Here is a 14677-nt window from a genome sequence, read left to right as displayed (position 1 = left end):
ATGAATAAAAACTTGTCAATAAAATGAAATAGATGACAAATATGTTGCTCAATAATTTGCTCGGCCACTTATGTGTGGAAACGTGTTTTGATTCGGATATCCCAGTACATGTTTTGGTACATTAAAAGAAGAAGAAACAAGCATTGAATTACAATTCAATTCAGCATTCAAAAATAAGAAAGTTACAACAAGAGAAACAAGAATACAAACAATTTGACATTACGAAATTGAATTACATTTTCCTCAGGATCAAGTCAGGTATGAACAAATACAAAGTATACAAGTGGGATCTTTGATTGGACTTTCAGGAGTTGTAAGAATGAAATCGAAGTCAGATTTTGTTCAAGAGTGGCTCCGTGTTCTCTAGTTGGTGGACTTGCAGAGGAAGCAGATTCTGTCGACCCAACTCTTATTCTGCTTAGTTCTTTGACATTTGGTGTTTCTTGCCTCCACTAGATCATTCATGTACTGAACCACGGCCTGAGAGGATGAAGCCAAACAATAATACAATCAATCATCCATACAAGCAAAGACAGGACAAAACACTAAACATAGATAAGTAATAACCTGAGCCCCCTTTTTGATTATATCCCTTGGAAGCTCTTCAAGTGGATTTTGCTGTGTGTGAAGAACACGCAGCTGTGAAAGCGCTTTGAAAGAGTAAGGAAGGTAACGGATCTGGTTATTGCTCATATCAAGCTCTTCCAGCTTCTCAAGGTTGCCTATCAACCCCGGGAGTGATCTCAGGTTGGCAAAATTGTTCCCAATGTTCAGCTTAACAAGCGTTGTAGCGTGACACAAGCTCTCTGGTACAGACTCAAGCTCGTTGAAACTCACATCAAGCTCTTTGAGGTTAGCCATGGAGGACATTGTCGTAGGTAACTGCCGAATGTTATTGTAACGGACGGTCAAAATCTCCAAGGTAGTTATCTTCCCAACAGCTTCCGGAAGAGCTTTAAGCCTGTTGTAATCTACACGGAGCTCTTTCAAGGAAGAACAACCCGAGATACTATGAGGAATCTCTTCGATATTGTTTGTTTCAACGTCTAGCTTCTCGAGGCTCACGAGGGAACCAATGGTTTCAGGGAGAACAGAGAGGCTATTAGAGCTCAAATCAAGCTCCTCGAGATTGACCAATCTACTCAGAGACGATGGTAGAGACGTCAACTGGTTTCCACTAAGGTTCAGGTTGACCAAGTTCATCAAATTTCCTATAGACTCAGGAAGCTGACCGATTCTATTCGAATGCAAATCGAGCCTCGTCAAAGACAGAAGCCCTCCTATGGTCGCTGGTAGTGACATGATGCAATTCTCAGACAGATCCAGCCTAACGAGACTCGATAACTTTCCTAGAGAATCAGGAAGCCACTCGAGATTATCCATCAGCTTGTGCTGCAGGTTCAGCTCCTGAGTAGCTTTCTTGGCGGACACTTCAATCAAAGTTGCAAGCTTTATGAGACTCAGCTTCTCCCCATCATGGCCTACACACAATCATTCCAATACAGTTATTAAACTAATCACATGTAAACACTATAACACATCATTCAGATTCTATCTCACCAGTGAGGTTCTTAGCCTGAAGTGTTGTTGAATCCAAAGCCTGAGGCTTGCGAGGAGCTAAGAAACCGTCACTATAGAGCGAAGATTTGACCTTGTTAACAAACGTATCGTCGCGCGTGAACATCTCCTTGGACTTGACAAGAGCCTCATCAGAACAATACAAACTCGCCGGAGAAACAACCGGCGCTAGCGGAGGCCGAGAGAGATTCGCATAAGCTCTCTGAATCAATTCGCCGAACAGGACGTGTGCAGATTCGAGATCGAGCACTTTCGCGGCCTCTCGCTTCTGCTCTTTACTCTGGAAACGAACAAGACCTCTCCTCATCTCCTGCAGCACGTCGAAAAGCTCCTGAGGAACGCCGGAGCTTTTGATCTCTCTATCGACGGCGTCCAAGCGGCTCTGGTCGTCGTTTTCGACGTTCTGTATGAGAGAAGTCGCGGCTTCGACGTCGTCGATGTCTGGTCTAGGCGGTAAGGATCTGTGGATGCTCATGATCTCTTCCACCACCTGATTCATCGAATCCAAGCGTTTATCCATCATCATCACCAATGAAGAAGATGATTTCACAACGGTTCTTGTATAGGCTCAAACAATGATGATGACAGCTGTTTTCTCTTTCGTCTTCTCATTCTTTGTTTCTTCTTCTCTCTCGACCTGCAAATTGAGTAATAATTTAAAAGATATTAGTAATCTTAAAGATTTGACGTGAACTGTAATCTATTCTATTAAAACACAAGTATGACCAATTGACATATGTTCAGTCTAATAATTGCTATGTTATCAAATCTAAAAAAATAAAACATAATACTTTAAAACTGAATTGAAATTAAAACTGCATTTCCATAACTACCATCTATTGGTCAAACCATGTATTTTGTAACCTCCTTTCCATAATTATCGATGGCCACACCACTTCTTTCTAATATTTATATTAGGCAACTGTTATATAAATGATAATAATTATTCTTTTCTTTTGGGTTTATATCAAAATTAAGTTTGCTTACTTCCTTTCAACAGTATTCTATCAAAATTTTCTTTTGTGTGTTATTGGATAATCTGAACCTTTTTCTTTTTAGAATTTTAACCTTTTATTTTATTAATAGAACACATTATTTTATATAATTATGTATACAGTTACATTATTGACATATCTTTCTATAATTGTATGCTAATTATTCCTTATAATCTCAGTTAAAAAGTATAAAATTTAATTTTTATATCACAGACACTTTATATTTGTTAAGAAATACAAAATAAAAACACTTATTATAGTGTCATTTTTTCACCTTTAATATTACAAAAGAAAATATATACTATTTTCACCGACTATTAAAATATAATATTTAGTTATAATAAAATTTGGTATATTTAATTATTTTAACTAATTATAACTTACATCTCACCTAAAAATTAGGATTTATTCAACTAGACATTAATTTATTCAAATTTTAAATATTTTATATAGACATTAAGTTTATCAATTAACAAAGAGCAAGATGTTAAAATAGGTTTTAACGGTTTTAATAGAAATAAACATTCATATAAAATCATTTAGTTTAACGGGATTAAAATAAGTTATTCGATCAAAAATATTTATTAAATGTTATATCTATTCTATTAAAACAGCAGTGTGACCCATTGATAAAAAGTTATGTCCAACTTAAATTTTAATAATACATACCTTTTTAATATAACTGCAATGAAATATATATATATATATTATGTAACCCCCCACTTAAAGTGCCTAATGATCGGCAACCACCACTTTTTGTAACTGTATCCATATATCTTATTTTTGTTATGTAACCACCATTATTTTTACTGTTTAAATCCCAACAATTTTTTCGATGATGTTCATGTATTTCATTTTTCCTAACATAATCCCAACTATTACTCGGATTCTTTATTTTAATTAATATTTTTTATTAAATATTTTTACTTTCACCCATAAATTTTTGAAAATTTATTGAAATTGTTTTTATTATAAAATTTTATAATATTAATTAAAATATAATAGATATATTTTAATATTTTTATAATTTCAATTTTAAAATTTTTATTAAACATTTTTACTTTTGTATATATATTGATTTAAAAAAAGAAAAAAAATTATTCTCCCGCAACCGCAAACGGTAGCTGGAGCCAGCTTTTGAATTTATGAGATTCGGAGCGGTTTGAAGCGGTTTAGAGCGATTTGAGTGATTGTTGCAAACTGCCGACAACCGCTACCAACCGCAAAAGCAGCGTTTGCGGGTGGTAGCGGAAAAACCAGTCGCACAATTAATAGAATTTATGGTATATTTGTATTTTAATATTTTTACATAATTTAAATGAATATCCATATTTGAACTGAACCCGTAATGATCCAAACTGAATCCGAACTAAAATTTATAAATATCCAAATAGGTTTTAATCTCTCATCTAAAGACCAATATCTGAATAGTCGGAATCGAACCTGAACTCTTATCCCTACATGTAGTATATAATATGAATATATGATCACAGATAAAAACATAAATATGATTACAAAAAAAATACATATATGATATAAGGAAAGACACAAATACATATGGAACTTGATTTATTTAATATACTTACAAAAATTATCTATTCTATTAAATTCATATCATACAAAAATATGATTCTACAAACACACAACCATATAAATTATATTAAACAAAAAAATTTAAAAACAAAACATATACCCGCCCTCTCGAGGGCGGGTCAAGATCTAGTTAATATATTAAAATGATCGTGTAACATATGAAGAACTAATATGATAAGGAGTTTGAAATTTTAATAACGGCTTCGGCGTATGTCAGTGTGTCACGTTCTTTCCACTTTCTCCGATTCTTCTGGATATTCTTGTTTTTTTTTTTTTCTGTAAGCAAATTCATGCTTTGTTTTCCATGTATTTTTTTTCTCTCTTTGCTCTTTCCCTGACCTGATAAACAAATAAATCTATACGATTAAAACTGAATTAGCTTTTGAAAGTAACACTTCTAGTCATTTCAGTGTATTTTCCGTCTGTTAAACCATTTTCAGTGATTATTCTATTTAATATATATATAGTAAATTTATAATAGAGGTGATGATTGTATTTTTGGTTTTCAGTTTTTGGATTTTGGTTTTTGGTTTTCAGTTTTTGGTTTTTGGATTTTAGATTTTGGTTTTTGGTTTTTGGTTTTTGATTTTGCAGTAGATTTTAGTTTTTTGAAAAACATGATTGGTAATTTTAGATTTTGGTTTTTAGTTTTTGGTTTTTGGTTTTTGTTTACAAAATAATGAAATGAAAATATTATCAATAGTAAAGTATTTATTCTGGAAATAATACATATAATATCATTACCAAAACACATATAAGCTTATTTAAAAAACAGCAAAAACAAATATAATTTTATGTTTAAACATAAAATTTAAAATTTAATTCTGTGTTTAAACATAAGTTATATATACTTTGCTTTATAATTTTACTATATTTATTGATTATTTATGTTTGAAATTGAAATAAAAATTAGAACAAATATTTTATTACTATGAAAACTACAAATAATACAAAATATTACTTAAAATACATTTATTTATTTAATAAATTTATTTTAAAAGAGAAAATAACAAAAACTAAATAGATGAACCACAATTCATATATATATATATATATATATGAAAATACATAATTACAGTTCAAAAATGTTAATACATAATTAAAAGTAAACAATAGCTATATTTTAAAAATATTCTATAATTCAAATATTAATTACAAAATATTAATAGTTAGATAATTAAAACATATTAAATAAAATTTAAATGTATTTTTATAAGTTTGGGAAACCATATAAAATTATATATCTATTTTAAATTCTTAAATTTAAATTTTATGATCTTTTAGTTTTTTCAAAATTTGATTAATGATTTTTTTGGTCTGATATTTTTTTTAAAAAAATAGAAGTTTATTTCTTTAAAAAATAAAAAAGATACTAAAAATATATATATCATGGATTTTAATAAATAGTACCAATAATAAGAAAATGAATCTTAATAAACTTTATTTGTTCATAGTGATTATCATTTTTTATTGTTTTGTTACATTAAAGCATAAACATAATTAAAAAAAATTAAAAAAATTGTAAACTAACGTAAGATGAAAAAACTATGAAAAGATGGCTTTTGGTTTTTATGTTAAGAAATCAGTTATTTGCAAAAACTAGTTTCCCTATATTTTAGGGAATCTATTATTTCAAAATCTTGATTGGATGCAAAATGGTTTTTGGAAAAACAAAAACCAAAAACTAATCCAAAAACTACAAACAATCAACTTCAGAGTTGATTTTTATTCCAATGATACTCTATTTTAAAATGATAGATATAGTGATAAACAAAACTAAATGAATTACTCTATTTAGCATTTTCAATTCCATTCAATATTCCACTCTAAAGTAAATTTTAGAGTAAAAATATTTCAATTCTACTTTATTTTTTCATTCTATAATAGAGTAAGAAATGAGTTTATTCTATAAAGATAATAATTCTTTTATTTTTTGTTCATCACTATTTCACTCTAAAATATAGCGCATTTGAAATAGAGCCTAAATCTATTATACAGTTACTCTATTTTGAAAATAATAATAATATTATATTAGAGATTGTCTTATGGAATAAATACGTTTTTACTCTATTATAAAGTGAAAAATGAAATAGAGTTACAGCTCTTCCGCTTCAAACTCTATTTTAGAATGAAAAAAATAAGTAAAACGATGCTCTTAGAATATATCTAATTCAACTCTATTATTTCTATAAAATAGAGTAATTCTGTTATAGAAGTGGATTTTCTCCAATGGTATGCCTCGATAGTAGAGTTACTACATTATAGAGAGATGTTACATTTTTTCTCCTAAATGGGGGTTCTCATATAGATTTTCAAAATATAAAATGAAAATAAGAAATGGAGAAATAATGAATTTTTTTTTTGAACTGAGAAAGAAAGAATGTAAATTATTAAATTAACAATTTGTACGGCCAATTCTTTGATCCTTCCGAGTCTACAGTCGTTCTTTAGTTTATATATCTTATATGAGTGACAAAATAAAATAACTTAAAGTACGTATAAGTTCAGTTACATAAGAAATTCAACTAAAAGAAAATAACTAAAAGAAAATAAAGTATCAGGATCCGATTGGTAATGACTGTAGTTTTTAAAAAATAAATCTGTAGAAAAAAACTTTGTAAACATTTTGTTGTGGCTTTAGATTTTATTGCTGTCAAATTTTATAGAAAGCTCTATAAAATTGCTATGGATATTTAGTTCTACAGAACACTTGTACAGCGGTAGGTTATTTCAAGAGTTGTGATTGTAATTTTTTTATTAAATCTTAATTGATGTGAATTTAATGTTGTAGAAATAAATGGGCTGTGAACAACTCCTACCGCCACTGCCAATCACACATGTATTTGATTTAGAATAGTTTTTTTTATATTGGCATAAAGATACATGTAATGTTCCTAACGAGAGGTATTTATAAATAGGCTGACGGCATAAAGAGCAGTGTTTATTGTATTGTTGTGGATGACCTCGAGCAGCTTCAACGGGGCAATGAGGGCGGCATCCGGTGTGCCAATAGCACAAGTTGCAGGCGAAATAGTAAATCCGAGACCGCAGAAATTAGGGTTAAACAAAATTGTTTCTAAGTAGGTGAGCACAATTCTAAAAAGGCCGTTTCTATCAGTCAATGCATCAGCTAGGGTGAAGGTTGAAGTTGGGCCGCCACATACTAAGTAAACAGGGGCATTCGAGACAGGGTTAGGCTCTCCGGTAAGATTACAATACACGACACCGTCAATTATTACTCTGCTTATGGAATAGCCAAGAATTTCTAGGCCGTGGGAAGGGGTAGAGAGTGAGGCTATAATGAGAATTATGGAGATGCGATAAACATTTGATTTCACCATTTCGTTTTTTTTTCTCTATTTTGATTTGGGGTTTATATAGAATGGATTTGGCTATGTGTGGGTGTGGCAAATAAGCATATGGAAGGGGTATTTATACGGGTAGAATAATAAATAGTTAAGGTATTCGCTATTCGGTATATTGTTACGGAATGTGTTTTCTACTTTTACAGTTTTGACTTCGCGTCCACACTTGTTCCAGGTTCTTTTGCCCGTGGTACTTTAATGTCGATAAATGATATAAGCTTTTCTAGGTCACATATGATATGGATATTATAATTAATGTAGATGTCTTTTACGTGCACGAGATAATTTGAGTTACTTCAAAAAGTTGATTGCTTACAAAAATGTCAAAGGAGAAGTAACTCGACATGTTCTTCTTTTAGAATAGTTTTATCATGTCAACAAAACCGTAGTTAATGTGAATTTATTCGAGTGAAATAGTGTAGGGGACGTGCAGATATCATCTCTCAGGGTTAGGACTTAGGACTCGTATGAAAAATCATATATGAAGTTTTCTTTGTTTCTTGTGGCTATAGATTCAAAGTTTCATAAGAAGTACTAATGGTTTTAACTAACAACCTATCTCCAATGGTTCACTCTATTTTTTCATCAAAATAGAGTAATTTTATAATAGAATTAAATTTTACTCTAATAACACTCTATTTTAAAGTGACAAATAGACTGATGAAAAAAAAATTAATTACTCTATTTATAGAATAAACCTATTATTTACTCTATTATAAAATGGAAAATGTAATTAGGTTGGAAGTCTTGTGTTCTAAATTTTATTTTAAAGCGAAAAATAGAGTGGACTGAAAATGCCCTAAAGAGTTACATAGAGTGTAGTGGAAACACTCATATGATCTGTACCCAAAATTTCTAAAGAAAAATTTCATGAAAATACTCCAACTAAATTTCGTTAAGCTTTTTAATACCTAAATTTTTCCGTTGCCTAGTTTAATACCCCAACTAATTATCTTGCTCACTTTAATACACAAACTTTTAAAATTGTACCTCTTTTAATACCCAAACTTTGTTTATATTAAGTAAATATACTAAAAAGTTTCAAATGAAATTTAAAAAATCTCCAAAATATAAAAAAAAGGTTCTAATTTTATTTTAAGATTTAGGAAAGAAAGTAAATAAAATATGGAGAATTTTTTTCTAAAAATATAATTTTCAAGGAAAAAGAAAGAAATTTGTTTTTTTAATTTCAGAAAACAAACTAAATTCAATATTTAAACTTAAAACTTCCAGTACAAAATTTAAGACTATACACAATTTAATTACCTTTATATCTCAAGCACAGAATAAAATTAGAATTTTCTACGATTTTGTTTGAAATTTTAAATATTTTTAAAATTTTATTTGAAACTTATTAGTATTTTTATTAAAATAAATAAAGTTTGGGTATTAAAATAGGTACTGTTTTAATAGTTTGTGTATTAAAGTGAACAAGATAATTAGTTGGGGGTGTTAAACTGGATAGCAAAAAAAAGTTTGAGTTAACAAAATTTAGTTGAAGTATTTTTTTGAATTTTTTTAAAAAAAATTAAAATCATATTTTAAAGGGTCAATTCTAGAATTTTTGACCCTTTAGGGCCCACATCCAAAAATGATCCACATAATATCTGAGACCCTGGATGGACTGACTCCCTACCAATTCTAGTTACATTTAATTTTTTTTTTCTGTTAATTTGTTTGTTGTTTCTGTGATACTTGTTTGACTAGGTTAAGATCTGCGCCTTGCGTGGAATAAACGTTATGTATATAAATTATTTTATATATTATATATTTTACATATTATAAAATAATACATAAATATTAAATAATTAAAAATTATGTAACTATTATATATATAATTAAATTGGTGCGAACATATAAATAAATTTTATTAATCCAAGCAATAAAAAAAATTATTTGATAGGAAATATAATTAAATTTAAATGATATAACATATATAGTATATTTTAAATATATATATATATATATATATTTTAAATTAATTTATCAATGTTTGTTCAAAACTTTTATCAAAAAAATTGTTCAAAGTAAATTTTGAAATTAAAATATTTATGTATTTTATATGGTATATATTTTAATTTAAAACTATATTTATATAGATCTTTTAATTTTAATAATTAATTAAATTAGAATTTTACTTATATGATTTTGTAATAATTTGTATCTTGTCATAAAAATAATTTTAATCCATGGATCACAAAATTTGAATGCAAGACTTTTAACAATTTTAGTAATTGTAGTCGTTTTTAAAATTCAAAATATAACATATACAGAAAAATTAAAATTTTTATTATATAGTTAATGTGGTTGTTTATTTTATTTTATCAGTTTAAAATTTAAAAAATTTGATAGAAGATATATTAAGTTTTATCAAATATTTATTATTCAAAATCATTAATTGTCATATATATATTTTAGCCACATTAGACAATTTCGTAATTTTTATTTAAGTAAATAATAAAGAACATTAATAATGAATTTATGGTTAGTTTAATAAAAAAACTTATTATATAATTAGATGGACCTATCTATTTTTTTTAATGATTTTAAAAATCATCCTAATGATGACACATGGCTACAAAAATAAGTTGTAATGTTTCTCAATTAATATTAGGGGATTGTATTATTATTAATGTTTTTTTTTTGAAGCATTCATATGAAGGTTTGCAAATGGCTGTGTAACGAGTGGAAGCAGAAATGATGTCTTATATTGAAAGTGCTCGCTCCTCCGTGAACCATCAGAAACCGTAACATAAACTTTGACACCTGCTTCTTGATTACTAGCAGTATTTAGTTAAAGAATCCTGAGAACCATGTGTAGTTCAGTTTAAGTTGCTTTATCAAAGTTAAATGAGGAAAGTTCATTACATATCACATTTTAATACATATGCTATGAACTAAGAAACAAGATGTCAAGAGATCAGTTAAGAAAACCATAACAGTATGGACTCGAGCTTCAAGTGTTTGGTATACCGTGCAAAATGGTCAAACTATACAATGTTAAGGTTAAATATAATCTTTCGTCTGTAGATTAAGTTAATATAAATAAGTCTATTGTTGGCTAATCAGTAGAAACATTGTTTTCTCACAACATCTCAACCTTTAAGTAATAAGAGTACACTAAAAACAGCTAAGAATGGTGGAATGGCTTATGCTGCTCTTGAAACCTTTCAGTGGCATCCTCTGCACCAGCTTCAAGATCAGACATCTCGTCGTGTTCTTCTTCTTGTTTGTAGTATATGGCGTTAGAAGAGTGACCAGTGGTTTTGGAACGATGTAGAGTGGTTCCAGAGGAAGAGGGGGAGATGCTGAAACTCCCCGAACCACCAAGTGTTTTGCTCAGGAGTTTCTTTGCTTTTCCTTTCTTCATTTTGATATTTTTGTGCCACTTCTTCAATGCCTTTGCCATTTGTTCATCAAACGCTGCTTTCTTCATGTGTGAACCCATCTGCTCACACATCAATACAACATTTTATCATTTCATCGTTTCAACATTCAAATTACTCTTTTTCAAAAAAAATCATTCAAGATTACTCTCATCAAGAGGCCACATAACTAGAATATAAAAAAAAATGTTGTTTACAAATTACCTGAGTCACCAGAGCGTACAACGGGAGAGTGATGTAGCTGCATAAGATCAAAGCCCCTAGGCTGCATATACATACATCCTCACATGTTTTTAAATAAATGATTTATATTGTAAGAAACATAATTAAGGGTTTGAATAAGCGTTTTACCATAAAAAGAGTTTTATGACAACAAGGTTGAAATCTTTATGGAAGCATGATTTTAATCCAAAAGAATACTGCAAGCCCCAAGGTTAATATTATATGTATGTTATTCAGTAATAATTCCAAAATATTTAAATTAAAAGGAGGTGCTTCTTGTTTTTGTTACCCATATCCAGAAGAAGTGTGTTATCTGGAAAGCATTCTGCAGACCACAGGAAACATATATTAATTATACAGTAACATAATAGAAGAACAAAGATGCTAAGGACATGGTTTTCTTAGTGTTATTACCTGAAACAAGGAAAAGTGAATAAGATGAAGAAGCAGTTGAGGGCAATCCAACCAAAAGTATCGATCTGAACCTTGCACTAGAGGCATCCCTTGTACTACTACATGTGTCTCTACGATTTCTAGCGCCATTGTTGCCAAAATCGCTTGAAGCTTTGTTCCAACAGCTAAAATTATCTGTAACAAGACTTCTTATATTGAGACAAAAGAACTTACTCCATAGCAGGTTTAGCATAAGTAGAGAGAGGGATAGTCTTACTAGCACTGGAGGTATTGATGCCCAAAACAATGTTCTCCATCCTGGAAATTGAATAGATACACTTCAGTATATGAACTAAATTTGAAAAATGTAAAGACAGATGTGTAGCTCACCATTAACATTAAACAACAAGAATATCACAAATGATGCCCAAAGAACTGGACTGCGGAGCAAAACAAAAAAATATATATTAAGAAAACACTAATAGAAGATCAACCAAAATAATTTCATTTGCATATTATGTTTGTGGATTGTGTTGTACCTTATTCCAACTACTAACTTGAAATCATCCTCGAGAGATCTTTTGATATATCTCTGGAAGTTGAACTTTATTCCCGGAGCTAAATGAGCCTGATCAGACCACAAGATTCACACATCATGATTGCAACAATAAAGAAAAGGGGAAGTTGGAAGATTTTGAAACTCACAGAGATGAATCCGTGGCGCAGGGTCAAGTAATCTGTTCTTCCCACAGATACAAAGAACTGCCTGAAGAAGCACCCCTGCAAAGAGCTCAAAATATTCAAAATCATAAAATCAAGAACACGTTTGATGGAATTGGAAGAGAAAGAAATAATAGTTTCTTTACGACGTAAAAGAAGAAAGGAATTGCTGTCCAGAAACTTGTATGTAATTTCACAAAAGAAGTCTCATGAGTGAGCCTAAGTCTTGTTTGATCTGCTCCCACAGCCAAATAAAGTATTAAAGACATATTTAAAAAAAAAAAAAGAGATATCTCAGGGATTTGAACAGAACTTACCAACAGAAAACTCATAATCATGAGATAATGTCTCTTGCTCCCACTTTTTCCATCCACGAATCTGCAACGTAGCCAACACAAAAATAAAGCCATAATTATTAACTCCATCAAACATCATTATGTTGGTCAAAACTAGATTCTTCATACCTGAAGCCTACTAAGCATCATGGTTATTAAACTATAAAGAACATGAAAAATGGCCAAGAAGAACAACAAGATGTGAAGTTGGTGCAACCCTTTCAAAGTTATTAGTGGCTCAGATCCATTTTTGCAGTTCACAGATAAATCACCAGCAGCCAAAAGATGTTTGCTAAGAGACGGAGCCAGAGTGTTCGTCTTTTCAGATGGACATGGTAACATAGAGAGAGCAGCTTTCGAAGGAACACAGATCTTGAGAATGTATGTTTCTCCAAAGGTGAGTAATAAAGAAATGAATCCAAGAATCATCAGCTCTGCAGATTAATCAATCACCATTTTTAAAAAATTTCTTGAAAAACCAATTCAAGCTTTGTCATAATATCGATCATTACTAACTAACCAGCTTTGATTTTCTCTAAGGCTTCAAGCAGAGAGTTTTTCTGCTTTTTCCATAACCACTGCAAAGAAACAATTAAAGATGGTTCAGACATTGAGTGTTTGAACAAGAACATTTAAGAAGAAGAATGAAGACGGACATTGCCGAGTCTATGAAGACCCTTCTCAAGGAGATGGGAAATGATGATGAGAAATGTGCAGACGACCGCAACGGCCCAAGTGGGTGTCTGAGAGAGCGTTTTCTCGCTGGAGGGAGCTGCCGCGGCCGTAGCTCCACCGTGGAGCACAAGAAACCGTAACAAATATCTCTGACTCTTGCTTGTTGTGATCATGAGTGAAAAGGAGAGGTAGAAAGAAGGAAGACACAACTAACGTAGAGTTTAAGTTTCAAAAAGAAAAAAACTAATGTAGAGTTTAAAAAACTTATGTTAGTACTTTTCTGTACAACTGAAGTTGTATTTATTGTGAGGTTAATAACCACAGTACACGTATATGTGTTTTATATATTCTTTGGTCATTTAAAACGTTAAATATCATGAATCAGAAAATTAAACAGCTCAGTGTTGACGAAGAAACAAGTGTGTAGTTTAGTTTTGTAACTTATCCCATTTAATTAGTGGAAGTTACTATGCAATATTCAACTGAGAATTGTATAGAACTATGAATTAACCAACCAATATAACGAGAAACCCATTTTAGTTTTATTGAGCTATAGAGACTCGAATCCATTCGGATTAATTTAAACTGAAATTGCATAATCAGATAAAATCAAAAGTCCTCAAATGAGAAACAATTCAAGAGCAATGTGATCAAAGGTCTGACCACCAAAGAATTAGAATAACCTTTTTAGGAAGATATTCACTATATATCTCATTAATATAATACTATTTTGTTCTAATAAAATTTAAGTTAAGAAACTATACCAAAATTGTTAGCTCCAATGGTAAAATAGCCACTAAGTATCTTATTACTATAATATTATTATATCTTATTTTAATTTTATTGTAATTTAGTTTATGAAAAATAATTTTTAAAACTTATCTTAATTAAAAAAATCTAAGAAACATTTAAACATATAAAATTATATTTGACATTTATTTAACTGTATCTGTTAATTTTTTTTTATTTTTCTCATCTGTCATAAGCCCAATAATAAAATAAATAAGAATAATTTATGTTTAAAATAATAAAGCAATTTTTTATATAATATAATAAAAGACTTATAATTTTAAAAATAATACAAGCAAACATAAATTAGAGAAAAAACTTATAAAAATAAAACTAAAAATGGTAGAACAAAATATTAAACCATAATCCAAATTATAATTAAGTAAGCCTTAATCTTTAACTGATGACGTCTATTTTCATCATGAAGTCAAATATGATTGCCGAAAATATTGTCTATATTAGTAGGCATATTTGTAGAGTCTGTAATTCACTTGTGCAAATGCTCACCCATTAGATTTATATGAATTGTTCTTTTGCAGAGTATCATTTAGCATACATTTATGGGCAAATCTCCAAAATAGCACATTTCTAAGTTTATATCACAAAAATAGCACTCAAACACTAAA

At 29.8% G+C, this 14677-nt stretch overlaps 2 protein-coding genes across 2 annotated transcripts; both read right to left on the bottom strand.

Moving 5' to 3' along the window:
* Positions 1-128: 128 nt before the first annotated feature.
* LOC106402241 (plant intracellular Ras-group-related LRR protein 5-like) lies at positions 129-2972 on the bottom strand. Its single transcript, XM_013842936.3, has 3 exons — positions 1561-2972; positions 568-1481; positions 129-480 (listed from the first exon to the last, which is right to left on the bottom strand). Exons 1-3 carry the CDS (start codon positions 2102-2104, stop codon positions 364-366), a joined length of 1575 nt encoding a protein of 524 aa, XP_013698390.2. The 5' UTR covers positions 2105-2972; the 3' UTR covers positions 129-363.
* A 7170-nt stretch (positions 2973-10142) lies between these two features.
* LOC125577784 (MLO-like protein 7) lies at positions 10143-14101 on the bottom strand. The gene is made up of 14 exons (XM_048739615.1): positions 13244-14101; positions 13108-13165; positions 12717-13021; positions 12570-12630; positions 12399-12487; positions 12238-12312; positions 12072-12160; positions 11923-11972; positions 11810-11850; positions 11554-11727; positions 11429-11464; positions 11269-11336; positions 11122-11182; positions 10143-10979 (listed from the first exon to the last, which is right to left on the bottom strand). Exons 1-14 carry the CDS (start codon positions 13433-13435, stop codon positions 10662-10664), a joined length of 1617 nt encoding a protein of 538 aa, XP_048595572.1. The 5' UTR covers positions 13436-14101; the 3' UTR covers positions 10143-10661.
* Between the last annotated feature and the right edge of the window lie 576 nt (positions 14102-14677).

This window comes from Brassica napus, chromosome A9, assembly GCF_020379485.1.
Source record: "Brassica napus cultivar Da-Ae chromosome A9, Da-Ae, whole genome shotgun sequence".
Classification (NCBI taxonomy): domain Eukaryota; kingdom Viridiplantae; phylum Streptophyta; class Magnoliopsida; order Brassicales; family Brassicaceae; genus Brassica; species Brassica napus.
This window is presented reverse-complemented; position numbering and strand designations above follow the sequence as displayed.